The sequence below is a fragment of the Odocoileus virginianus genome, chromosome 34 (assembly GCF_023699985.2).
Source record: "Odocoileus virginianus isolate 20LAN1187 ecotype Illinois chromosome 34, Ovbor_1.2, whole genome shotgun sequence".
Lineage (NCBI taxonomy): Eukaryota > Metazoa > Chordata > Mammalia > Artiodactyla > Cervidae > Odocoileus > Odocoileus virginianus.
The window spans coordinates 18,849,848-18,877,357 of NC_069707.1; the positions used below are offsets into that span (position 1 = coordinate 18,849,848).

The 27,510-nt window shown below is 36.8% G+C and overlaps 1 protein-coding gene and 1 non-coding gene across 6 annotated transcripts in view; both read right to left on the reverse strand.

The window, feature by feature from the left end:
• The window catches only part of ADGB (androglobin), a 172,820-nt gene that overhangs the window by 107,063 nt on the left and 38,247 nt on the right, over positions 1-27,510 (reverse strand). For 4 of the 5 annotated variants that reach the window (XM_070461648.1, XM_070461646.1, XM_070461651.1 and 1 more), the window contains 4 exons: positions 20,462-20,601; positions 17,061-17,147; positions 6,624-6,871; positions 1,847-1,987 (listed from right to left, as the gene is read on the reverse strand). In XM_070461648.1, the coding sequence (XP_070317749.1) occupies positions 1,847-1,987; positions 6,624-6,871; positions 17,061-17,147; positions 20,462-20,601 (616 nt within the window). The remainder of the gene's footprint in view (positions 1-1,846; positions 1,988-6,623; positions 6,872-17,060; positions 17,148-20,461; positions 20,602-27,510) is intronic. The other variant, XM_070461650.1, reaches the window with a different exon arrangement.
• On the reverse strand, positions 23,823-23,894 carry TRNAC-ACA (transfer RNA cysteine (anticodon ACA)). Its single transcript has one exon. It is a non-coding gene; the product is annotated as a tRNA-Cys (tRNA).

Below are 27,510 nucleotides of genomic sequence, written 5' to 3' on the forward strand. Positions count from 1 at the left end.
AGAAGGTAATTTAGTTTGAAATGTATAATGCTTGTAGATTTGCTTCTGAGAATCAACATTTATTCCCTAATATCCCTGAAATTACTACATTTGATTCATGGTGTTTTTGTCCTTTAAAGATTTTGGTCAAAACAACAGAATTTATTTTCCTCTTGTTTTTATTTTTAATTGAAAAGTTTTGTTTTATTCCTTTAAAGTTCAAGCAGTCATATATAACTGCACTAGATAATATTTATTGAAGAATAATATCTGTAAAGCCACATTATGTAAATTAGATGTGAGCCCTGGCTCACTCCAGAGTGGATTAGGATGTGAAATATGCCAAACTTATAAAAATACGTTTTCACATTTAAAAAGAAGCTTTGTATATGTAGGGGAGCAGAATTTGTCACCCCAAAATGTACCTCCTTGGCAGGAGGATTATTTTAGCCTGATGCTTTTTAAGAACAGAGAACCCAGGAATTCTTTCTTTTTACCACCCCTCATAACTGTCTAAAAGAACTTAAATAAAAGGCCTGGTTCAGGCAGAGCACTGTCACCAGAGAGGCTATAAGAATGTGGGCCAGGCGTGGCCTGGAGACCCGAGTCCTCTCTGTATTCCGCTGCCTCTGCCTGGCAGAGCAAACATTTGTTTTGCAAACATCTGTTTTCCCATCTCCAGTGAATTGTTTTCCTCCCATTTGAAGTCACAACCCCTACCCCCTTTCTCCTTCTCTCACATGGTAGATAAGCCTCAATTACCTAACCTGTCTTTGGGTCTTAGTTTTCTTATAAGGTCCTATACATAGTAATACATAATGATTATTTTTTTTTCCTCTGTGAATATGCCTCATATCAATTTGATTCTTAGACCAGCTAGAAGAACCTGCAGAGACTAGAGGGAAATTTGTTCCTTCTCCAATACATATTTTTCATGTAGCAGAGATCTGAACCCAGGCAATTTTAGTCCACAGTCCAAACTTTGAACTATATTCTGTTTCTTGAGGTTGACCTTAACTATGAGTTTGGTAGAAAAAAGGCATTGTTACCATCATTTTCACAAAGAAACTCAAAAAAAGGTTTTGCAATCTCACAAATATAAATAATTATCAGTAAATTTGGGGATGTTTTATTGACTATCAAAAAAGATTGCTTAAGGTATCAATATAAAAAATGTTTAATAGGAAATTAAAAATACAAAAAAAGAATTAGTGTTTGTATTTTCTTTATCAAACCACCAAATATCTTTCTGCAATAATGCAAAGCCATAGCTATGAAGCTGTTCTCACAAAAGAACACAGCAATGTATTCAGAAAGAAGACAAAATGAAAAAAAAAGATAAAGCAGAATACTGGGAGTAAATGGACATATTTTCATGTAAAGAGAAGTGAACTGAGAATTATACATTCTGGAAGCACCAAGATAGATGATTCAATGTTAGGACTATAAAGTATTTTTAAAAATATTTTATATATACATATATATATATATATAGAATCTATATAGAGGAGGACATATACTAATATATGTCAATATCTAATCAAATATTTATGTAAATATACTTATATATTTTATAATGTAAAATATGTTATATATACTATAATAATATATATTAGTATATATCTTCAGTCACGTAAACACTTCTGTGACTGTTGTACCATAAGTACTTTGATCATCTTGGCTTCTGTCTCACGTGTAGGATCTTGCTTCATTATGCACAACCATCTGAGAGCTTAACAATTATGGGCAACTCTGAAAAGCTTATTTAGATATATCTGAATAGGAAATACATTTCTGTGCTCCAATGTTCTCCAGCATTTTAGGAAACATGTACAATAATTATTATTCTAGGAGACTGAGAGCTTACAATCTGACAGAGACTGTAGAGAATATTGTACATCTGATGAGGGTCTTGAACCGTGTATTGACCATTTGAATTTTTCCCTTTCTCTTTCCTTCTCTCCATCTTTACTCCTCTTCTTTCCAAGGTCTTTTGCATCGGCTTTGTCTAACATGTTCAAAAAATACAATGCATCCTTTAACTACAAAATCTCAATCTATATTGCTTATTCAATTAGTGTTGAAAAAGAAAGCTAAAACAGTAGTATTACTTAAGTGTAAAAAAAAAAGCCACAAACTTCCCTAAATGCTACTCACCTCGAATTAGTAACATCAAAACAAAACAAAACAAAAGCTTTAAAAATTGACATATATTGTGAAAGACATGGCATTAATGACTACAAATAATTTTATGCTAAATGTAGATAATCAGGTGAATATAATTTATTTGTATAAAATCATGGTGTCAGGCTAGTCTCATTTTAAAAAGAAAAAAAATCAGGAAAAAATGTATTTAAAGTTGAGTCCTAAATGTGGAGCCCTCTTAGACTTTCTTTATTTGGGGCCTGCATTTCAAGAGACTCAGCTTTCTGCCTCTAGAATATCTTCTAGTGGAGACTGGCCACCAACCAACATCCACACCAACATCTTATTGTCAAGAAGATGTTCATAGTAAACCCAGTCCCAGAACCATCTACCACTTGAATTTCTATCCATATTTACATTTCTGTGAAACATGTTTTCCTTCATCTTAAAAAATTCCCTGGGATTTTTAATTTCCTAATAAATCCCTTCCAATTCTAAAACAGAAATTTCAGATTTCTGCCACTCATTCTTTTATCAGTTGCTAAATTTGTAATCAGTATTGCTCAGGTTGTTTTTTTTAAAAATTGCATATATAAAAAAACTATAACATTAACACCGTGTGCTGTTTCTTAGCCTCTAAAATAAAACTATCTCGGATCTTAGCTTTATAGTAGATTTAACATCTATGTCAGATACAAAGGCAAAGATAACTATAAGTATAGGATGAAATATTTAATTTGGAAACAAGTATAAAAATAGATGATCAGAATTTCATTTTGTGGTTTTGACTTAAAACTTGTTACAGGTAATAATATAGGACTTCATGTACGATTTTTAAAATAGACTTCTCTTGTGGCTCTGAGAGTAAAGAATCTGCCTGCAATACGAGATACCTGGGTTTAATCCCTGAGTCAGGAAGATCCCCTGGAGAAGGGAATGGCAACCCATTCCAGCATTATTGCCTGGAAAATCCCATGGACAGAGGAGCCTGGTGAGCTACAGTCCACGGGGTTGCAAAGAGTCAGAGAACTGAGAGACTAATACTTTCACTTTCACTAAACGCCTATTCAAAACCCATAACTTAAAATAATATATAATAAAATCTGTAAATAGGAAAAACACACTATTTCACATAGAAATTTGGAAAGTATGCAAAAATGTTTACCAAAATGTGTTTTTGCCAATACAAAATAAATTCATTGTTCCTCTGTCGCTTCATTTCACCTATCTGGCCAACGCCTCTGAGTAAAATTAGCAGCTGAGTCCTACATCCTACTGCAGATAATCTTCCCCTAGTTGTGCAAGCTTCTGCCCTATTTTAAATAATCATGAGAACCTTCATCTCCGCCTCTACTTCACTCTCAGCTCATAAGTGGTCTGCTTATAAAGAGAGAGAATAGAAGTCTTTTTTCAGAAACCCTCAACTTCTCTCTATCAAACCCACCCACCCACTGATATCTGCATCTATCCGCTAGCTCATTCTCTGTGCCAGTCTGTTAGGATGGAGGAGACGTTCCTCCCCAGGTTGGACCAGTCCCTTCACTTTGGCTCTCTGGAAACCTGTGCTATGGCTGTCATCTCAACTACCTCTTCCAAATTGCCACTTAAAAATACTCGACCCTTCTTCGTTACATAAAAGTTTAAATATTTTTCATGAACCCCCCGTTTTCCTTGACAGCTTCCACTTTTTCACTCTCCTATTCTTCACAGACAAATTTATAACAGGTTTGCTTATACATTATTTTACTTCCCACTTTTATCTTAATCTCTCCATGTGTTTTCCACTTCCATCATTTACCAATGCCCAGTGACCTCTGTATCATAAAATCTAACAGAGAAATTTGAATTCCCATCAAATTGCAACTTTCAACACTGTTTGGAACATACAATCTCTCCAATTCTTGAAACATTCTTTTCCTTCGATTTTTCAACAGTGACCTGCTCTGCTGATCTTCCTATTTTCCTGGTTATTCTTTAACCTCCTTTGCCAGCTCATTATTTTGTACCAGCTCTCAGATATTTAGCTTCTTTCAGGCTTAGTCTTAAGGTTCCTAATCTTTTCAGTCTACAACATCTCATTGGGAATATAATTCATCATTTAATTTAGCATGCATTTGTCAATGATCCTCAAGGGTATATCAACAGGCTGGAACTCCTGACATGAAAAATACACTTGATTTCTTAAAGGCACCTCAAACTCAATATGTTCTAAATCATTTTGTGATCTCTCCTCATAAAGCCATTCCTCTTTTTTGCATTACCCAGCTGCCTTAAACATGCTACCATCCATCCAGTTCTACAAGTAAGAATTCTACAAATTGTCTTTGCCACATCCTGCTATTTTTTACTTTATAAATATCTCTCAATAATATACTGTGTCTGCTTCTCCACTATGACAATCCTATTAACCTGCTCAAGCTACTGTCATCTCTAACATGAGCTGATACAACAGTCATCAAATTGTTTTTTCTGTGACTTCTTATGCCACTGACCTTCTACCTCTACCTGCATTCCAAGTTATTTTTTTCTCAGAGAACCAGAATATCCTTTTCAAAATGTGAAATAGATCATGATTCAACTCTAAACTCTTCATTAGCTGTCAACGGCTCTTTGGTAAAGATCAAATTTCTTAGCATGACCTAGAAGTTTTGACATGATCACTCTCCTACCTACTTCTTCAGGTTCTTCTTAAGCCACTTTATTTCTCACATCCTCTCTTCCAGTTGAGAACATCTACCAGGCCTTCCAAGTCACTGCCATTTCTGCTGCTGCCTCATAATATTTATATATGCTCTCTCTTCTACCTAGAATTCTCTTCCCTCCACAGTCCATCATCTTCCCACAGATATCCTTCTAATTTTTGTGAACACAGCTCAAAATTCCTTAAGGAATTCTTCCCTGGTGCCCCAGACTAGGTCTCCCATATGAACGACTTATAGTTTCCTGTATTTCCCTTCAAGACTCATGTCTTAGTATGTACTTATGATTTTTAAAATTAATATTAGTCCTTCTCATGTTACTTAAGCTCTAAGAGGTGAGATCCACATCTGATTTTGCTCAAGTTACCACTAATTCCTGGAACACTTACAGGTATTCTCAGCAAGTAGTACATTGATCTTTGTGACTACATGGACTATAGCCTGCCAGGCTCCTCTGTCCATGAAATTCTCCAGGCAATACTAGAGTGGGTTGCCATTGCCTTCTCCAGGGGATCTTTTCGACCCAGGGTTTGAACCCGTCTCCGGCATTGCAGGCAGATCTTTACCGACTGAGCTATCAGGGAAGCCCAGGTACATTGAATGAATGGTTAATTGGATGGATGGATGCTGCTGTTGTTAAGTCACTAACTTATATCAAACTCTTTGCAACCCCATGAACTGTAGCCCGCCAGGCTCCTCTGTCAATGGGGTTTCCTAGGCAAGAATACTGGAATGGGTTGCCATTTCCTTCTTCAGGTGATCTTCCCAACCCAGGGACCGAACCTGCATCCTCTGCATTACAGGTGGATTCTTTACCACTGAGCTGCCTGGAAAACCCAGATAGATGGAAGGCAGACAGATGTTAATTTGTGATACACGAGAAAGAGATTCCAGGTTCAAATTAATTTAGGATACACTGGGTAAAACAAATTTAACCTGGCTATTTTTTCATTGTTGCTTCCTTTTATAAGCTAAAGAACATTAGATTATTTTAAGAGGGATCCATGATGGGGCAGAAATCACACATACTTAATTTTTTTGCTTATCTTTGAGGGACATTTACAGTAGTTATTTCAGGGCAGTATATGATTGGAAATGCTGATGTGCAAGATCTAAATAAGAACAAAACATCAATATCTTATAAAGCATAAATATCTGAAAGACTGTTATAGATGTTACCACAGCTATACAAAAAAATTAGCATTTTCTAGTATATTCAACTCTACTTGCAAGCATTATTGTTCATATGTATCATATATGAAATATTTTAGAAAGTATAAAAATGACCACTTATTAAGTATATTTCTCACCTTAAGAAATACACTTCTACACTTTGCAAAATAACCTGAAAAATATAATTTCTAGATTTTAACTTTCACCTTATAATAAACAACCTGCAAATCATAGTCTAATCTGCATCCATTTCACATTTCTGAAATAGGACCACTTTTCAGGTTTGGTATTTTGGCCCATTCCACTCTACCTATGACATATAAGAAAGATGTGTTTAATGAAGGGAAACTGGAAACTTAATGTCTTTTTTTCTATATTAATACCATATTAATTTAATATCATTAAAATATATAATTACCTTTGATTATAAGGAGAGCAAAATATAGTGAAATAATTAACATGCCACTGCAAGTTCTAATATCCAGGAAATAGAGAAACTTGAATGACTGTTTTCACAACACTTAATAAATGACAATGCTTATAAATAGTCGTTAAATCCAGCAATGATTATAAAGCATTTATATACAATGTCCATACTGAATAACATTGTGATATAAATTGTCTTACCCTTTAAAGCCCTTTCACTTTTCTCAGGCAGTTTTAGTGTCGTTATTGAATTTTCAGGTTTGAATTCCTTGCCATCTTTCACTTCTTTCCCATCCTTCACTTCTTTCCCATCCTTCACTTCTTTTCCTTGTTCTTTTAATTTGGCCTCTATGTCAGTTATTTTGCTTTCAGAGCTGGACTCATCTGACAGCTTAAACTCGGGCAATATTTCTCTCAAGAGCTCCCAAACTTTGTCCGTATATCCTGGGCTTAGGTGAAAAACAAAATTAAGTTCCAAATTAAACTTCTTACTCTACATCAAGAAATTACTGACAGAAAAAACATGAACTTGCTATTTCACAAGAGCGATCAATAGTTATTTCACATTTTAATTAAAAACATCATTATATATTCATTCATTCAACAAGCATTGATTAAGTGCCTACTCTGTGCTGGGCTTTGCTGATGCAAAGAGACCAAACACAGAGTCCCAGTTAAGATGGTGATAGAGGAGGATTCTAAACTCACTTCTTCCTAGGGACACAGCAAATTTACAGCTACATACAGAACAGTTTTCTTGGTGGGGGGGGGGGGGGGGCGGGAAACTAGCTGAGGAATTCCTACATATCTGGCAAATGAGAATGGATAGGAGAGGCTGAGACACAGTCTTGCCATAAAACCCAGCCAGTGCAGTGACCCACAATTTGGAGAGAACTCACATTCTGAAGATTTTCCCTGAGGAGGCAAGAGTTTGCACCCTGCATCATCTGGCATTCCAACTTTTAAGACCTGCAGATCAGAGAGAAGTTCCCCAAACACACAGTTTTGAAAGCCAGCAGGGTTTGCATCCATGAGGCCCACAAGGTTATAGCAAACTCAGAAAGTGAAAGTAAAGTGAAAGTTTTAGTCACTCAGTCATGTCTGACTCTGTGACCCTATCAACTATAGCCTGCCAGGCTTCTCTGTCCATGGGATTCTCCAGGCAAGAATACTGAAGTGGGTTTCCAGTCCCTTCTCCAAGGGATCTTCCTAACCCAGAGATTGAAACCAGGTCTCCTGCATTTCAGGCAGGTTCTTTACTGTCTGAAACAGTTCTTAAAGGGCTTTCATCGACTCACCAATCCCAAGGCCAGTGTATAGAAGAGCACCCAATAGGAGACTTTAACACCCCACTTTCTTCAATAAATAGATCTTCCAGACAGAAAAGCAATAAGAAAACATTGATCTTGTGAAAGTCGCTCAGTCATGTCTGACTCTGCAACCCCATGGACTGTAGCCTGCTAGTCTCCCATGTCCATGGAATTCTCCAGGCAAGAATACTGGAGTGGGTAGCCTATCCCTTCTCCAGCAGATCTTCCCAACCCAGGCATCGAACTGGGTTCTCCTGCATGCAGGAGGATCCTTTACCAGCTGAGCTACCAAGGAAGCTCATTGGTCTTGAGAGACACATTAAATAAAATGGATTTAGACACATACAGAACATTCCATCCGAAACCAAAAGAATAAACATTTTTCACATGGAGTATTCTCCAGAATAGATCATGTTAAGTCACAAAAAATATTTTAATGAATTCAAGAAGATTGAAATCATAGTACCCACCTTTTCCAAACACATCTTTTCTAGTATGAAACTAGAAATTAATTACAAGAAGAAAACTGGGAAATTCACAGCTATGTGAGATTAAACAACATGCTACTGACCAACCAATGGGGGATCAAAGAAGAAATCAACAAAATGCTTTGAGATAAATAAAATGAAAGTACAGCACAACAAAAATACAACAGATACAACAACAGCAAATCAAATATAACAAGACAAAAGTAATTCTAAGAGGTACATCAAGAAATCAGATCTTAAAAAAACGACCTAACTTCACACCTTAAAGAACTAGAAAAGAAGAACAAATGAAGCTTAAAGTTAGTAGAAGGAAGGTAATAACAAATGTAGTGGTAAGTCATTTCAGCCATGTCTGACTCTTTGAGACCCTATATGGACTGTAGCCCACCAGGCTCCTCTATTCATGGGATTCTCCAGGCAAGAGTATTAGAGTGGACTGCCATGCCGTTTTCCAGGGGATCTTCCCAAATAACAAATATCAGAGTTTAAATAAATGATTGAGAGACTAAAAAGACAATAGGAAAAATCAAAGAAACTAAGAGCTGGTTTTGTGAAAGGACAGACAAAACTGAAAAGCCCTTAACTAGACTCACCAACAGAAAACAAATAAATAAAATCAGAAATGAAACAGACACATTGTACTTAATACACAAAATACAAAGAACCATAAAAGACTATGAGAAACAAACACACAACAAATTGGACAACCTAAAAGAAATGGATAAATTCCTAGAAACGTACCACTTACTAATACAAAAAACCAGAAAATCCGAACAGACCAGGTTTTAATTTTAACTAATTCAAATTAAAATCTGAACTAATCAATAAAAAGATAATCCAGTTAATAAACGGGCAGAGGATCTGAACAGACATATTTGCAAGGAAAATAAACCGATGGTCAACAGGTATAACAAAACGTGCTAAACATCACTAATCATCAGGTAAAATATAAGTCAAACCCACAATGAGTTACAACCTCACATGCATACTAGTTATTATTAAAAAGAGAAGAAATGACAAGCGTTGGCAAGGATGTGGAGCAAAAGGAACCCTTGTACACTGTTGGTAGGAACATAAGTTGATACAGCCAAAATGGAAAACAGTACGGAATTTCCTCAAAAAATTAAAAATAGAACTATCACATAGTCCCACAATTCCACTTCTGGGCATTTATCTGTAGGAAATGAAAGCACTAACTCAAAAAGACAGAAGTTTGTCAAAAAGAACAATTTCATGTTCTCTGCAATGTTACAATAGCCAAGATGTATGTGCCTATGGACGGATGAATGAATAAAGTGTAGTATTCATATACACAATGTAACATTGTTTTGCCATAAAAAAAGGAAAGAAATCTTGCCATTTGAAACAATGTGGATGGACTTTGAGGACATTAGTAGTGGTGGTTTAGTTGCTCAGTTGTGTCTGCCTCTTGCAACCCCATGGACTGTAGCCGGCCAGGCTCCTCTGTCCATGGGATTTCTCAGATGAGAATAATGGAGTGGGTTGTCATTTCCTTTTCTAGGGGATCTTCCTGAACCAGGAATGGAACCTGGGCCTCCTGCATTGCAGAGGGATTCTTTACTGACTGAGCTATGAAGGAAGCCCTTTAAGGACATTATACCAAGTGAAATACATCGAAGAAAGACAAATACTGTATGATTTGCTTCACTTATATATGGAATCCGAAAGCAAACACACTCATTGATATAGAGAATAGATTTGTGGTTGCCAGAGGCAAAGGGTGGGATTTGGGCAAAATAGTGAAGGTATTCCAAAAATACAAATTTCCAGTTATGCAATAAATGAATCAGAGCACTGTAACGCACAGCAGGGTGACTCTGGTTAATAATGCAGTAGTGTATAAGTAGATCTTAAAAGTTTTCACCACAGGAAAACAAAATTATAACCATGTGTGGTGATGCCTGTTAACTAGATCTGTGCTGACCATTTCTCAACATATAAAAACATTGAATTACTATGTTGCACGCATTCATGCTAAGTTGCTTCAGCTGTGTCCGACTCTGACCATATGGATCGCAGCCTGCCAGACTCCTCTGTCCATGGGGATTCTCCAGGCAAGAATTATTGCATATGGTGACTGCAGCCATGAAATTAAAAGAAGATTTGCATCTTTTATTGCAAAAAAAAGCTATGACAAACTTAGATAGCATATTAAAAAGCAGAGACAGATTTTCTTTTCTTGGGCACCAAAATCACTGCAGACTGTGACTGCAGCCATGAAATTAACAGACGCTTGCTCCTTGGAAGAAAAGCTATGACAAACCTAGACAGCATATTCAAAAGCAGAGACATTACTTTGTCAACAAATGTCTGTCTAGTCAAAGCTATGGTTTTTCCAGTAGTCATGTATAGATGTGAGAGTTGGACCATAAAGAAAGCTTAGCACTGAAGAATTGATGCTTTTGAACTATGGTGTTGGAGAAGATTGCAAGGAGATCAAACCAATCAATCCTAAAGGAAAACAACCCTGAATATTCATTGGAAGGACTGATGCTGAAACTCCAATACTTTGGCCACTTGATGGGAAGAACTGACTCATTAGAAAAGATCCTGTTACTGGGAAAGATTGAAGGCAGGAGAAGAAGGGGATGACAGAGGATGAAATAGTTGAATGGCATCACCAACTTGATGGACATGAGTTTGAGCAAGCTCTGGGAGTCGGTGATGGACAGGGAAGCTTGGCATGCTGCAGTCCATGGGGTCACAAAGAGTTGGACATGACTGAGTGACTGAACTGACTGAACTCCATAGTTCTCCTCAGTATGCTCTTGCTATCCTATATCCTTTCCTCAGCGAGTGAATAAGCACAATCACATTTTGGGTTCACCCATATGTGTATGTAACCCTCAACTCATAAGCTCCAGCTCAAACCTCTCTTCAGATAACCAGGCTCATGTGTACAACCATCTAATAGACAACTATCCAAAAACAAATCAATTGATCAACCAACAAAAACATCCTGTTACCATCTTCTACTTTTCAGTCAGCTTAGAGAAGTGAGAATGACCAAGTCTCTCACCTTGAAACTCTCCTCAAATAAAAAATATATCCCATTGATCCCTCCTCCTCCTACTGCAGTAGACAACACTTTCAACATTTTTTTTTTGAACGTTCTCTTTCATCTTTTCTTTTTTAAACATTTATTTATTTGGCTGCACCGGGTCTTCATTACAGCACTTGGAATCTTCCATCTTCATCATGGCATGCGAGATCTTCAGTTGATCCCGCATATGAACTCTTAGTTGCAGCAGGTGGGATCTAGTTCCCTGACCAGGGATTGATCTGGGGCCCCCTGCATTGGGGATGTGGAGTTTTAGCCTCAGGACCACCAGGGAAGTCCCCCTTTCTCCATTTTTACCAGTTTTTTTCCATAGAAGCCCTTCTGCAGTACTGCACAAACCAGTTTCCCTGCTCCAGTCCTCATATCTGTCCTCCTGCTCTGAGCAAGCCTCCAAACTCACAAGCCTGATCGAGATCATCCTCCTTTATAAAATCTCTCAGCGACATTCTGTTGCAAATTTCTTAACTTCGTCTGTTTTGCTCCTATACACCTCTCCACCCCCTACTCATCTCTCCTCTAGAATCCAGCAGCCAAAATCCACTCCTGCAGATTCATGTGCTTTTCTGGGAGTACACCATGCTGTCTTGCCCTTCCATGCTATTCTTTCTTCTCTGAGTTGTCTTCCCTTGCCCCAATAAGCCTCATTAGTTTCAACTAATCCTTTGAGATCAGTTTAAGCATTACTTTCTGGGGAAATTAAGCTATATGTTCCTGCACTACCAAAGAATTTTTGCACACTTCTGGTTTAGCCTTTTAAAGTATTTTTAAAATTATTCTATCAACAAACATTTATTCAGATCATACCATGTACCGGTCATGCAGTGTCATTTTTTTTAAGCACTGGAAGTCTCAACATTGAGAAAGACAAAAAAGAGTTCCTGTTCTCATACACCATACCATCTCAGTGGAAGATGGAAGGCAGTGATAACTTCTCAGTGGAAGGCGGCGATAACTTTCATAATGAAAATAAAATAATAAACAATGGGCTATGGAATCATTTGGGAAAGAAATTATTTAAACCTAGATGGCTGAAAAGGCTTTTCTGAGGAGTTGATATTTAAGCCTGGTGAGATCTAAGTGTTATGACATATCCAGCCAAGTAAATATCTGATAGAAGATCATTTAAGGCATAAAGAAAGAACAGTTCAGGTTAAGACCCTAGGGGATAATGATTTTAGAACATTTGAGAAGCGGAATGAAGATGTGGGTGGCCAGGTAGGGTTTTTTGTTTTGTTTTGTTTTGTATTTTGCATTTAATCCCCCAAAGGCTCTGTAACCTAAGTAGTGCAATCATAATTGAGGTATAAGAGAAGGTTGCAAATTTTATGCAATCACAAATGATAGACTGCTACTGCTAAGTCACTTCAGTTGTGTCCGACTCTGTGCAACCCCATCCCTGGGATTCTTCAGGCAAGAACACTGGAGTGGGTTGCCATTTCCTTCTCCAATGCAGAAAAGTGAAAAGTGAAAGTGAAGTCGTTCAGTCATGTCTGACTCTTCGCGACCCCATGGACTGCAGCCTACCAGGCTCCTCCGTCCATGGGATTTTCCAGGCAAGAGTATTGGAGTGGGGTGCCATTGCCTTCTCCGAAATGATAGACCAGGAAATACTAAAATCAGGATTAAAACAGATCTTTCTGAATCCAAAACCATGTGTTTTTTCCACCTACAATGTAATAAATGTTATACTGTGAAAGAGAAATATTCAAACCCCACAGGATGAGACTATACAACTTCTTGAACAATTAGGCTTAAGTGTGGGATGGTGGAGTGTTCCATTCTCAAATGAATTACATCAAGATCAGACAAATTTGTGGAGAAAAACATCATCTCTTCATTTGAAATTGGCAGACTTCTAATACCCACTCTGTGTTTCTAGTATAATACAGAGAGTTACAAGTTTTTGTTTTTTATTTCAAATGATAAGACAGTGCTAACTGTAGGAAAACATGAGGCAAGGTCAACAATTGCAAATCTAGCCATGTCTCCCTTCAGTACTTCTATGCAAGAGGGAAGGGAAAGGGCTGTCTGTTGAAGACATCACAAAACACTTTTCACTCTACTGATTTTCATATGGAAAAAGTCAGCAGTGAACACAATTTGAAACTTCAATATCCTGGTTCTACTGGACCTCTGTTAAACCATGCCCATGCCCAGTGGGGTCCCTCAGAGGCTGTCTCGGCGCCCAGAACCCTTCGTAGTAAAAGAGGCATCCAACTTCTGAACAGACCAGTGGCTTCCATCTTACCGTTCGCCTGCTTTCCATACCCTTTCCCTCCCTTCTTCTCAAATCAATCCCAGCCAAGAGCAGAAGCTCTGATCAAATCAGAACTTTCTCCAGGAAGCCATGCCCAACCTCTCCCTGCATCCTTGGCAGGCAGTGATTTCAAATTAAACATTTCTTAACAATCATTATTACAGTTCCATGACATTCTTTTCATTTAAAATTATACACATATATACACATGAATTAACTTTGTGATTTTATAGTGTAATTGCAATTTTAAATTATATGAATAATGTGGCAGAGTATTCATAATAAAAAATCCTACACATTATGACATAAATCAAAGAGAGTACATATCTTTTACTTTTTTACTATATTTAGAAGTAAAATGATAAATTTGAACATCTGAGTCAGTCTCACTTATTTGTTTAGACTTTTCTCTGCTTCCAAAGGTTGATTACTAGCTATCATACATATTTCTATATAATATTAAATAATCTAGTGACATGCATTAGGGGAAAGGAACTAGCACTAATTATCTCTCTACCATACATCAGCTACTTTTTCCAATACTCTCACCTTTTCAATCCCCAGAACAGCCAGATAGGATAGGTAATTTTTTACCCCTATTTTACATATGGAAACTCTGGACCCCCAAAATCATATTACTTGTAAAATTTACATAGCTTGAAGCAGGAAGTATAAAAATGTAAATCTAGATATACAGTTCTGAATCCAAAGCTCAAGCTTCCCTCCCTTATATCATTATTATAGACATTTTATAAGCAATCATATATTCATGCAAATTGAGCATCTAAAATATTACAATTTTTAAATTTAATTTAATTATTAAACTGGTTTTATAATCATGAAAGTATATGAACATTGTTTTCAATTTTCATGCAAAATTTCACTGTATGATTCTAGCAAGAGACTATTCACAATTTTTTATTTAATAATTTCCTATTCAAAAATTATTTTGATCTCCTGCTTCTTTACCATCCTCTGATAGATGTCTGATGTTTTAATGTATCTGGTATCTTTATTGCAGGAAAAATTAAAGGAAAATTATAAGTATTCCATCAACATTGAAGATAAAAATTAGTAAAGTCCATGTTTATAAATCCCACCCTCTCTCTACTTCTCCTTACTAACATTGACCATATTATGCCAATAAATATTCTCTTAGGTATCAGAAAATGATTTTCCATGAGAAGATATAAAAGGCTGCCATCTGGACCTTTCTGAAGGCAAAAAGCAAGGTCAGTTCTCTTCCAAGAAAAGGTGTCAAGGAGTTTGTCTACTCTCCTAATTTTTCCCTACAAATATTTTTATTTAAACTATGCAATGGCTAGCTTATCCTGCTGAAAGGATGTTTTAAATGATAGAATCCAAGTGACTAGAACCTGTCTTCAATCTGCTTTAACCTGGACCTGAGAATGCTAGCTTTCTAACATGAGAGATCAGAGATGATCCAAATTGGTAACTGTACTGTGAATTTGATCTTGTAAAAATCAGCATTCTGATTGACAGTACGTTTAGATCTATTGATATAATTATCTCTATGCACCTTCAGTTCAGTTCAGCTCAGTCGCTCAGTCATGTCTGACTCTTTGCAACCCCATGAATCGCAGCATGCCAGGCCTCCCTGTCCATCACCAACTCCCGGAGTTTACTCAAATTCATGTCCATCGAGTCGGTGATGACATCCAGCCATCTCATTCTCTGTCGTGCCCTTCTCCTCCTGCCTCCAATCCCTCCCAGCATCAGGGTCTTTTCCAATGAGTCAACTCTTCGCATGAGGTGGCCAGAGTATTGGAGTTTCAGGTTCAGCATCAGTCCTTCCAAATAACACCCAGGACTGATCTCCTTTAGGATGGACTAGTTGGATCTCCTTGCAGTCCAAGGGACTCTCAAGAGTCTTCTCCAACACCACAGTTCAAAAGCATCAATTTTTTGGTGCTCAGCTTTCTTCACAGTCCAACTCTCACATCCATACATGACTACTGGAAAAACCACAGCCTTGACTAGGTGTAACTTTGTTGGCAAAGTAATGTCTCTGCTTTTTAATATGCTATCTAGGTTGGTCATAACTTTCCTTCCAAGGAGTAAGCATCTTTTAATTTCATGGCTGCAATCACCATCAGCAGTGACTTTGAAGCCCAAAAAAATAAAGTCTGACACTGCCTCCACTGTTTCCCCATCTATTTCCCATGAAATGATGGGACCAGATGCCATGATCTTAGTTTTCTGAATGTTGAGCTTTAAGCCAACTTTTTCACTCTTCTTTTTCACTTTCATCAAGAGGCCCTTTAGTTCTTCTTCACTTTCTGCCACAAGGGTGGTGTCATCTGCATATCTGAGGTGATTGATATTTCTCCCGGCAATCTTGATTCCAGCTTGTGCTTCTTCCAGCCCAGTGTCTCTCATGATGTACTCTGCATATAAGTTAAATAAGCAGGGTGACAATATATAGCCTTGATGTACTCCTTTTCCTATTTGGAACCAGTCTGTTGTTCCATGTCCAGTTCTAACTGTTGCTTCCTGACCTGCATACAGGTTTCTCAAGAGGTGGGTCAAGTGTTCTGGTATTTCCATTTCTTTCAGAATTTTGCACAGTTTATTGTGATCCACGCAGTCAAAGGCTTTGGCATAGTCAATAAAGCAGAAATAGATGTTTTTCTGGAACTCTCTTGCTTTTTTGATGATCCAGCAGATGTTTTCAATTTGATCTCTGGTTCCTCTGCCTTTTCTAAAACCTATGCACCTTAGTCTGATTAATTTTCAGTGTCAATGGTAATATGTTCAAATCATATGTCTATAACCTTTACATATGAAACAAAAAATATTTGTAAAATTTTAAGTACGCTTTGCATTAAATGTTCTCTCTTTATACATAGGCAAACAATTTTTATATATCTAGAATCATATGAGAGAAACACTATGTGCTTTGGCTCCAGAAATATTTAGATTCAAATTTTACCTCTAGGTACAATGTACACAGCTTCAGGGAGTTCAACTACTATGAGCTTCAGTTTTCTTATTTCTAATGATTTACAACACTGAGCTGATAAGGTCATACGGATGATCAACTAAGATCATCTTTTCAGGACTGTGAGTTTTAACTGGAATAATATATTAAAGTGCCTAAGGTCTAATAGGCATTTTAGTGTTATTTATTCCCTAGTATGGGTAGCTAATTAAAAGTTGCTTTCATTTTTCTATACTGAATAAATGTTATGAGAATAAATGGGTCACCTGTAAATATTTTACCATAGTAAATAATTAGCATTGTTTTAATACTTGTAATTCAAATATTTAAGGATTAAATTTATTATATATAAGTAAAAAGAATTAATCCTGCAATTCTCAATAAATTGTATGTAATACTATAACATGCTATTTTCCAAACATTTTGTAAAATGTGGCAATGTTTGAAATTTTCTTTAAGACTAAGAATATTTTAGTTAAAACAACTTTACTGAGGAAGAAACAAGAAAAATATATGAGTAATTTAATGGTCAAACATACTGGAGAGAAATGACTTCTGGTAACCAGCCCGTGAGTGCATGAATCACTGTGAACTCTCCCAGTTCTCTCCTCTCTGCCACATGGATGCTGAAAAAGCAAAACACAATAATACCATCAATAACATTTGAAAACAGGGAGAGGTCTGTAAAAGACAGGAATCTCTAACAAGCAGAGATAAAAGAATAAATGGGGCTCCCCAGATGGCTTAGTAGTAAAGAATCTGCCTGCTAAAGCAGGAGAAGTAGGAGATTTGGTTCAATCCCTGGGTCAGCAAGATCCCCTGGAGTGGAAATGGCAACCTACTGAAGTATCCTTGCCTGGAAAATTCCATGGACAGAGGAGCCTGGTGAGCTGCAGTCCATGGGGTCACCAAGAGTCAGAACGACTGAGCACACACACACATGCACGATAAGAATAAATGTAGGGGTCCCACTGGTTATAAATGATGGCATAAGAATATACTTTTCCAACAATCAGATGACTTGTTTTGATAAGGCATTTACCCTGATAGCTCAGTTGATAAAGAATCTACCTGCAATGCAGGAGACCCTGATTTGATTCTTAGGTCAAGAAGATCCCCTAGAGAAGGGATAGGCTACCCACTCCAGTATTCTTGGGCTTCCCTTGTGGCTTAGTTGGTAAAGAATCCTCCTGCAATGCAAGAGATCTGGGTTTGATGCCTGGGTTCGCTGCCTGGGTTGGGAAGACCCCCTGGAGTAGGGAACGGCTACCCACTCCAGTATTCTGGCCTGGAAAATTCTACGGGAGGAGCCTGGCAGTCTATAGTCCATGCAGTTGCATAGAGTTGGATACAACTGAGCTACTTACACTTCACTTCACTTCATATATATAGATGATACATAACCTCTTCTGTATATTCAACATATTATCATGTTCTTTTAAAAATACGGCAGTGTCTTTCCTCTTTGGAGTTTCAGTAATTATCATAAGATTCCTATGAGTCTGTATATTAAACCAGTCTCACACATGGCAGGACAAGATAGTTATCAGACATTTTTGATGAAATCCTTAAATAATTTTTGAGAAGCCGGAAACATCCATTCTATCTTGTACAAAAGAGTCGATCTGCCACTATGGCATAAAGTCAGTGAGACTGTGATTGATTAAATATCATTCTTCTTATTTTAATCCTTTACTTTTAATATTTTTCTGAAGTGATTAGTCTATTTTCAGTAATATGCACAAATGCTATATCTATATTTTGCTCAAGAATCAGAACTTCAGTTCCATGTTATGCTAGTGGTGGTGACTGATGGTATTATTGGGATACAAGTTTTTTAATTCAGAAAGAAATCTTAGTCACACATTCAATCATTTAGAAATTTATATTGGTTTTTTGTTTGCAGATTATAAATTGTGATGTGTCCACATATCTCCAAGATAACAAATATCTACTGGAATAGATATTCACAGTCTAACCTCCTCTTTGAATAATCATATTTAGGAGGTGACTGTGTGAAGCTCATAAAAGTAATGTTTTTTCCTCTGCACATGTCACAGTGATATTTAAATAACTACTAAATATTAATTTTTATTGTAGAAAGCTAAAACTCACAGTAAGAAATTAACCATCTACTGTAAATTCTGAGAAAAACTTTTGGACAAATATAAATTGGACCATGTAGTGATTTCCACTTCAAGGTCTAAGAAGCATCCTACATTAAGTCTGGTCCTTTATTCAAAAGTTGGATTTGTTTGTTTTTCAAAAATAACCATAATGCCATTTCTCGAGTTGCTTTAAAATTCTACTGTAGCTTTAAGAGAGATAAAAATGCCACTCCAATTATCCGGGTCATGCATTTACTGCTTCACTGGCCTGGTTGCTCTCCTTCTCAGGACTTCAAGTTAGATCTGAGAATTAGGAACATTATTTCCTTTCAAAGATAAACAAACATAGTTGTTACCATTTTAAATACTTAGTAGTATTCAACTGTCTAAGTGCTTTGAGCTGAGCTTTTTAAAATGATTGAAATTAAGGGTTGCAAACTGGGTAACACAAATCCCAGATAGAAAACTGAGGGTTGGTAACAGAAAAGAGAGATGAAGAGGGTGGCAGTAGGAGGGGCTGTTTTTGTTTGTGTAGCTTTGGGAGAGAAAAAGGAAGCTGAGCCAAAAGAAAACCACAGAAAAGCAGACCAGGCTTCTGCCTGACATAGCTGTGTATAATAATAGAAGGGGAGGGGGCTGAGCTTGGAGCCAGTGGCTGGAGTGGCCTGTTAGAGCAAGCGGGTGTGTTCTGCTGAAAAGGCCCTGCTGTGATAAAACTGCAGGAGGGGGAAGGGTAGCACATTCAAGCTGGTGCATTGTGTGTGAGAATTCTCCCATGGACTGGAGACACACAGTTGCCTTGCATTGGCAGCTCAGGTATCAAAGCTTTCTTGCATCACTCAAGCCAGAATATAGCACTAGTGGTAAAGAACGCACCTACCAACGCAGGAGATATAAGAGTTGCGGGTTCAATCCCTGCCTCAGGAAGATCCCCTGGAGAAGGAAATGGCAACCCACTCCAGAATTCTTGCCTGGAAAATTCCATGGACAGGGGAGCCTGGTGGGCTACAGTCCCTGGGGTTGCAAAGAGTCAAACACCACTCAGACAGCTCAGCACTGGCACAAGGACCAGAACAGAAGCACCGCAGTCTGCAAGAGGAAGCTGAGACATGTCTTGCATAGGTTGGTGCAGGAATATTCTTAGATACAAGCAGATTTCCCAGGAATATTGAAGGAAACATGCTAGTTTTCACTGTGAATGTATAAAAGGACCAGTGTTACCTAAACCATGAGGAACACATGGACATCCTTCAAAAGAGATTAGATTATCAGATTAGCAAATGATGGCTGCATACACAGAGCCTAAGACTTTAACTGGACCCAGGATACACTGGAGTAAGAAATGGCAGCACGCTCCAGTATTTTTGACTGGAAAATTCCCATGACAGAGAAGGCTGGTGGGCTACAGTCCATGGGGTTGCAAAAGAGTTGGACATGACTTAGTTAGCAACTAAGCAACAACAGGACGTATATTCAACAATTAGGTGAACCAGTACTTTCCCCTACCAAACAACTTCCTTCTTTCATTAAACTGAAACTTTACTTTCCATGACTGACTTGCCATTCATCATAAGAAAACACTGGATACAGAATCAGTTTTGAGCATTTTTCTTGGGGTATTTTGTCTCATTGCTGGCTAACATAACACTTCAAACCAGTGGCTTTGGAATGTTTATTGCTATATTAGAAAGTTTACACTGGTTTGGAGAAAATGCTTTCTAAAAATGATTTTTTGAAAAATAAAGCTGTGCAATATTGATGCATAGTTGTTGTTGCTGTTGCTTGCCATTTTGTTTTTACACAAGTGGGTGAAAATTCTTTATTCTACTTACTCAACATTTGCCAGCTTAATGATAGCTTTACACAAAAGCATTGGCCAAAGTTCAAATTCATAGGTTGTAGCTGGAAGCAGCAGATTATTTACTTCATCAAAAGGCAGAAAGTCATCAATAGTTATCTTTCTCCAGCAACCCTAAAGATGAGAAGAAAGGAATATATCATCAGTTATTTACATTATTTTTTCACACACAATCTTGTAAACTGCTGACATTATTATTTATAATTTTTACAATTTAATTTTATTTTATAAAATTTATAATTTTATTTTATAATTGTTATTTTATTTTAGCATCTTATGTCTAATGACTCACCTACTAGTATTGTATACTACTCTGAGAATTTTAGCTTATTATTTTCTTTATTGTAATTAACACATGTCTATATCTATATCTATAGTGTCATTATTCATGAGGTCTTTTAGCACATCCTTGGATGCCCCATCCTACATAATAGAGTAAATTGAACTATTTCAAAAAGCAAAACCAAAACATCATGCAATCATGGATAAGTTTAGGCACAATTAAATAACTGTTTGTAGTCAGAGTGCAAATTCTCCAAATGTAACTTTAGTAATGATTTTTTATCCTCATAGGCTCGGTGAGATTATACTTCCAATTACCATATACTCTTACTCCTAATTAAAGATATATTTTGAACATAAAGTTAGTTAATTCTTTAGCTAATAAAATCATGATATATTTACCTATATATATCACTTCATACTTAAAAGTTTGGGATAAATGATAAAATTAATGATTGTGAGCTCAAACTCCTTTAAACTGGTTTTACATGTGAGATTTTATTTTGAATTCATTCCTTTTCCCAAGAAACATTTTTCAGCAGTGATACAAGCCTTGTGAACTCAAAGATCTGCATAATACATGGCTTATACCTGTACCATTGAACTGTTTATAGTCTAGAGAGGGAGGGCATATAGGAAAATAATACAAAATGTAATATGTAATATGTTTCAAATGCTCTGGAATAAGATAGGAAAATGTGACTAATTTGCTCAGGAGATGTCTTCCCAGGAAGTTGACATTTGAATTCAAGCTTCAACGAACAGTATACTTTTCCTAGGTAGATAGGAACAGTAGGGTGGAAATGCCTTCTTTTTATGACACTAGTAACTGAACTCTACATTATTTAGTGGTTATGTGACTTTTTATTTCTTTCCTTGTGGATAAAGTAAGGCAAGACAGGTTTGAAGGAACAGGTATCTAGCTATTCTCTCTTCTAACTTTAGGTGAAACAACTAAAAATAATACACAGTAAAACTGACTGGTTTGATCTCCTTGCTGTCCAAGGGATGAATGCATAAATGAAAAGTTATGTATATATAAATACAAATAATTTTTGCATGTGGCAATTTTGGACCTAACATTTTTGCATTTGGTAATTTTTGGACCCATAAAAGCAGCAGATATTAAGAAGAGGTGGCAAGAATACACAGAAGAACTATACAAGAAAGATCTTCATGACCCAGACAATCACGATGGTATGATAATCCACCTAGAGCCAGACATCCTGGAGTGTGGAGTCAAGTGGGCCTTAGGAAGCGTAACTATGAACAAAGCTAGTGGAGGTGATGGAACTCCAGTTGAGCTATTTCAAATATTAAAAGATGATGCTGTGAAAATGCTGCACTCAATATGCCAGCAAATTTGAAAAACTCAGCAGTGGCCACAGGACTGGAAAATGTCAGTTTTCATTCCAGTCCCAAAGAAAGGCAATGCCAAAGAATGCTCAAACTACTGCACAATTGCACCCATCTCACACGCTAGCAAAGTAATGCTCAAAATTCTCCAAGTCAGGCTTCAACAGTACATGAACCATGAACTTCCATATGTTCAAGCTGGATTTAGAAAAGGCAGAGGAACCAGAGATCAAATTGCCAACATCTTCAGATCACCACCAAAGCAAGAGTTCCCGAAAAACATCTACATCTGCTTTATTGACTATGCCAAAGCCTTTGACTGTGTGAATCACAAAAAACTCTGAAACACTCTTCAAGCAATGGGAATGTCAGACCACCTGACCTGCCTCCTGAGAAACCTGTATGCAGGTCAGGAAGCAACAGTTAGAACTGGACATGGAACAACAAACTGTTTCCAAATCCGGAAAGGAGTATGTCAAGGCTGTATATTGTCACCCTGCTTATTTAACTTATACACAGAGTACATCATGAGAAACACTGGGCTGGAAGAAGCACAAGCTAGAATCAAGATTGCCGGGAAATATCAATAACCTCAGATACGCAGGTGACACCACCTGCAGAAAGTTATGGCAGAAAGTTAAGAAAAACTAAAGAGCCTCTTAATGAAAGTAAAAGAGGAGAGTGAAAAAGTTGGCTTAAAGTTCAACACTCAGAAAACTAAGATCATGGCATCAAGTACCATCACCTCATGGCAAATAAATGGGGAAACAGTGGAAACAGTGAGAGACTTTAATTTTTTGGGCTCCAAAGTCACTGCAGATGGTGACTGTAGCCATGAAATTAAAAGACTCTTGCTCCCTGGAAGAAAAGTTATGACCAACCTAGACAGCATATTAAAAAGCAGAGACATTACTTTACCAACAAATGTCTGTCTAGTCAAAGCTATGGTTTTTCCAGTAGTCATGTACGGATGTGAGAGTCGGACTACAAAGAAAGCTGAGTACCGAAGAATTGATGCTTTTGAACTGTGGTGTTGGAGAAGACTCTTAAGAGTCCCTTGGACTGCAAGGAGATCCAACCAGTCCATCCTAAAGGAAATCAGTCCTGAATATTCATTGGAAGAACTGATGCTGGAGCTGAAATTCCAATACTCTGGCCACCTGATGTGAAGAACTGACTCATTTGGAAAGACCCTGATGCTGGGAAAGATTGAAGGCAGGAGGAGAAGGAGATGACAGAGGATGAGATGGTTGGATGGCATCACCGACTCAATGGATATGAATTTGGGTAAACTCTGGGAGTTGGTGATGGATAGGGAGGCCTGGCATGCTGCAATCCATGGGGTTACAGAGAGTCAGACACAACTGAGTGACTGAACTGAACTGACTGAATTTTTGTCATTGCATGTAAATGATGTATATATATAGGACATTTTTTTATTGAGTTTACTCTGTTAGTGCTGCATAATTTTAAAAGACCATCAACATGTTTAATTGTAGAATCCTTGTACAGAAAGATGCTTTTTTGTTAAGATAAACATAAGTTAATAAAAGCTACTTTAGAATATATATTGAAGTCGCTCAGTCATGTCCGACTCTTTGGGACCCCATGGACTGGGGCCTACCAGGCTTCTCCGTCCATGGGATTTTCCAGACAAGAATACTGGAGTGGGTAGCCATTTCCTTCTCCAGGAGGTCCTCCCGACCCAGGGATTGAACCTGGGTCTCCTGCATTGTAGGCAGACGCTTTACCATCTGAGCCACCAGGGAAGTCCACTTTAGAATAGTCATGCTCAAATTTTAATCTTTTCCGTACTTCAATTGCAGGTCATGATAACTATTGGCTATATATATATTTATACCCTCTTCCTCCTATCACCAAGCTGAATAGAAAATAAAAAATATGTTTTATAAATAATAGTTCAAATAACAATTGTGAAAAAAATCAAGCAAAGTGTAATCAGAGATGAGAGATTTCCAAAAAAATCTGAGTGGTCATAATTATATAAATGAGACTATTTCCCTGATGTTTATATTTTCTCCTATTTATATAATTTGTAATTTCCCCTTATTTCTACTCCAGTAACAAGTGTGCTCTCCCCACTCAGGGCAGAGCTCTGACTTCCACACTTGATCTGAAGTAAACAAAGAAGTTTCTCTCCCCTGCAGAGTCAATGAGAAGAACTGACTTCCATCCTCCTTCCTTCCTTTTCTTCAGGAACCAGAAGATGTCTGGCCTGGAAGAAACTATTATTTCCATATCCCACCCAGTAGAGCACACTTTCCCCTCCTTAGGTGGTAGCAAGGAGACTTGAGATGGTTAACAAACCAGCACTAGTCAGGTTTTTTTTTTTTTTTTTTTTTTTTTTTTAATATTCGTTTATCTTTTATTTTTCTTTTTTTTTTTTAGACTGAGATTTGAAAAAAAAGCTCACGAAAGTGATCCAGGGTGTACATTACAAATCTAAACAGGCTGACTACCTGCTAAAATAGAAATTCTAATTAGAAACCAAAGTCATTAAGATATAGCAGCAATAGCTTCCGGGAAACTGTCCATAATGTCTCCTCATACCAAAACCCAGGAATATCTTAATTTCAGTGAGAAAGACAATCTACAAACCAGAAAGTCAAAATGACAGAGAAGTTGGGATTTTTAGGCTTGAACTATAAATCTGCTGTTAAAATATGCTCCAACAAGTAATTATGAATACTCTTGAAACAAAAAAATGAAACTCTCAGCAAAGTGATAGAAAATATACAAGAGAACAAAATAGAAATTTTGAACTTAATATTAAACAATAAATAAACCCGTTAATAGCAGAAAGCAAATTTCAGAGAAATTAGTGAACAGCAAGTTAAATCAATAGAAATTATGAGCAATAAGGGAAATACAGATTTAAAAATTAATATGAGCTTCAGGGACCTGTGAGACAATGGAAAATATATAACATGCTATTTGTGTCAAAACACACACACACACACAGACACAAAGGTACAAAGAATATGAATATGGAGCTGCAATAGGTTTGAGGAAAGATTGAAAACTCCCCAAATTTGTCACAACATAATCTTATAGATTTAAAGGGCTCGGAATGTCCAAAACAGGATAAAGGTGAAACAAAGATGTTTTCAGATAAAGGGAAGAGAGACTAATTTGTCAGCAGGCAACTGGTTGAAAAAGAATGACAAGAGGAAATTCCTCAAAGGCGAGAAAAAGAAAAATAAAAAGAAAATGAAACATTAGGCATGAAGAAAGAGTAAAGGAAAGAGTAAGCATATGGTTAAATTATGGAGTATTCTTTTCCCCTTGAGCTTTTAAAATTATATTTGACATTTAAAGGCAAAAGTTTCCATGAGGGTCTCAACATATGTAGAGGAAACATTTAAGACAACTATGTTAGAGATAGAGACGTGTAAAGGAGTCTAAAGGTAGGTAAAATTATATCCCAATTTAAGCAGTAAAATGATATTACTGGACTGTGATAAGCTATATGTGTATATTTTAATCCCTAGTGCTATCACTAAAAAAAAAAAAAAAAAATCCTCAGAAATACTAGGGATAATAATTCAAAAAGACACATGCAACCCAATGTTCACAGCAGCATTATTTATAATAGCCAAGAAGATGTGAAAATAGCCTAAGTGTCCATTGACACATGAATGGATAAAGAAGATGTGGTATCCATATATACAATGGAATATTACTCAACCATTAAAAATGAAATACTGCTATTTGCAGACATAGGTGGACCTAGAGATTATTATACTAAGTGAAGTAAGTCAGACAAATACAAATATTACATGATATCGCTTGTATGTGGAATCTACAAAATAATATAAATGAACTTACTCACAAAACAGAAACAGACTCACAGACATAGGGGGAAAAAAGCAAAAAACGTATGGTCACCAAAGGGGAGAGAGGGTGAGGGATAAATTAGGACCATGAGAATAACAGAAACACACTACTGTGTTTAAATTAGATAAGTAAGGATTTACTATACAGCACAGAGAACTATATTCAATTTCTTGCAATAACCTATAATGGAAAAGAATCTGAAAATTATATAGATTTGTATATATATCCATAAAACTGAATCACTTTGGTAAAACAGTGGTCATAGCCTGAATGTCTGTCAATATGAAATTAGCAAAATATGTATCCAATTGTCTCCTGCTATCCGTAGGGGAACTGGTTCCAGAATCAGTCACATGTACCAAACTCTGGACACACTCAAGTCCTACAGTTGGCCCTCTTTCCTTATCTGAGAATTCAACCAAGAGCAGATCATAAATATATGACTATATTTATTTTTAAAAAGTAGACTTTTAAGTGGACCTGGGCAATTCAAACCTATGTTATTCCAAGGTCAACTGTAATTATTGTTATATTCAAGCAATGGAGTACAAAGTAGATCAACAAAAATATTAGCATAAAAAATGTCCATGGTTAGGGAAAACATACAGAATGATGAATACTATATGATCTTCTTGTTGGTACAGATTATATATAGTGTGTTTACATATATACTTTTAAGAAAAAGGTTTAAGAGGATAAACAGAGATAATTTACTATGATTGTCTGGGTAGGTAGACTCATAGGGACATTTCATTTACTAATTTAAACATTTTAATAATGTTTGAATGTGTTTTAATAAAAGCATATATAGAGTTAATAATGGGTTTTCCTGGTGGCTCACTGGTAAAGAATCTGCCTGCAATGCCGGAAACCCAGGTTTGATCCTTGAATTGGGAAGATCCCCTGGAGAAGGGGATGGCAACCCACTCTGGTATTCTTGCCAGGAGAATCCCATGAACAGAGGAGCCAGGTGGGCTATAGTCCATGGGGTCACAAAGAATTGGGCATGACTGAGTATATTTTAATAAAAGCATATATAAAATTAATAGTGATGAATTGAGAATAAAAAATTTCCATTTTGAAAATAAAAGTAACTGAATAATGGGAAAGCAATTTGTCATGGCATATGCCGTGAAAACACTGTTTAAAGAAGAAAAGTGTCACTGGGTGTGAGAGACTGTTTCAAATGCTGACTGCAAACTCTGCCCAGACTGTGGGTTCGGGTATGAAAAACACCAACAGATAAGGTTTATGCGGGTGTGTCCTGCACCCTCAGTTGAATAAACTCCAAATTCTATAATACTATTGTGCTTAAAAAGTATAAAAGTTAATCAGAAATGAAAAATAGTATGCTTTTGTATGGAGAGAGAGATGACGATTGGGGAAAACCACTGGTCTCAATGTGTGTGTTTTCTTGCTTATTCAGAGCTAAATGAAAGCACTAAGAGAAAGATTGCCAATAGCAATACATATTTCAAGTGGAGAGCAATAATGTAATTGCTTTTTTCAAGGAGCCCAAGGAATGCT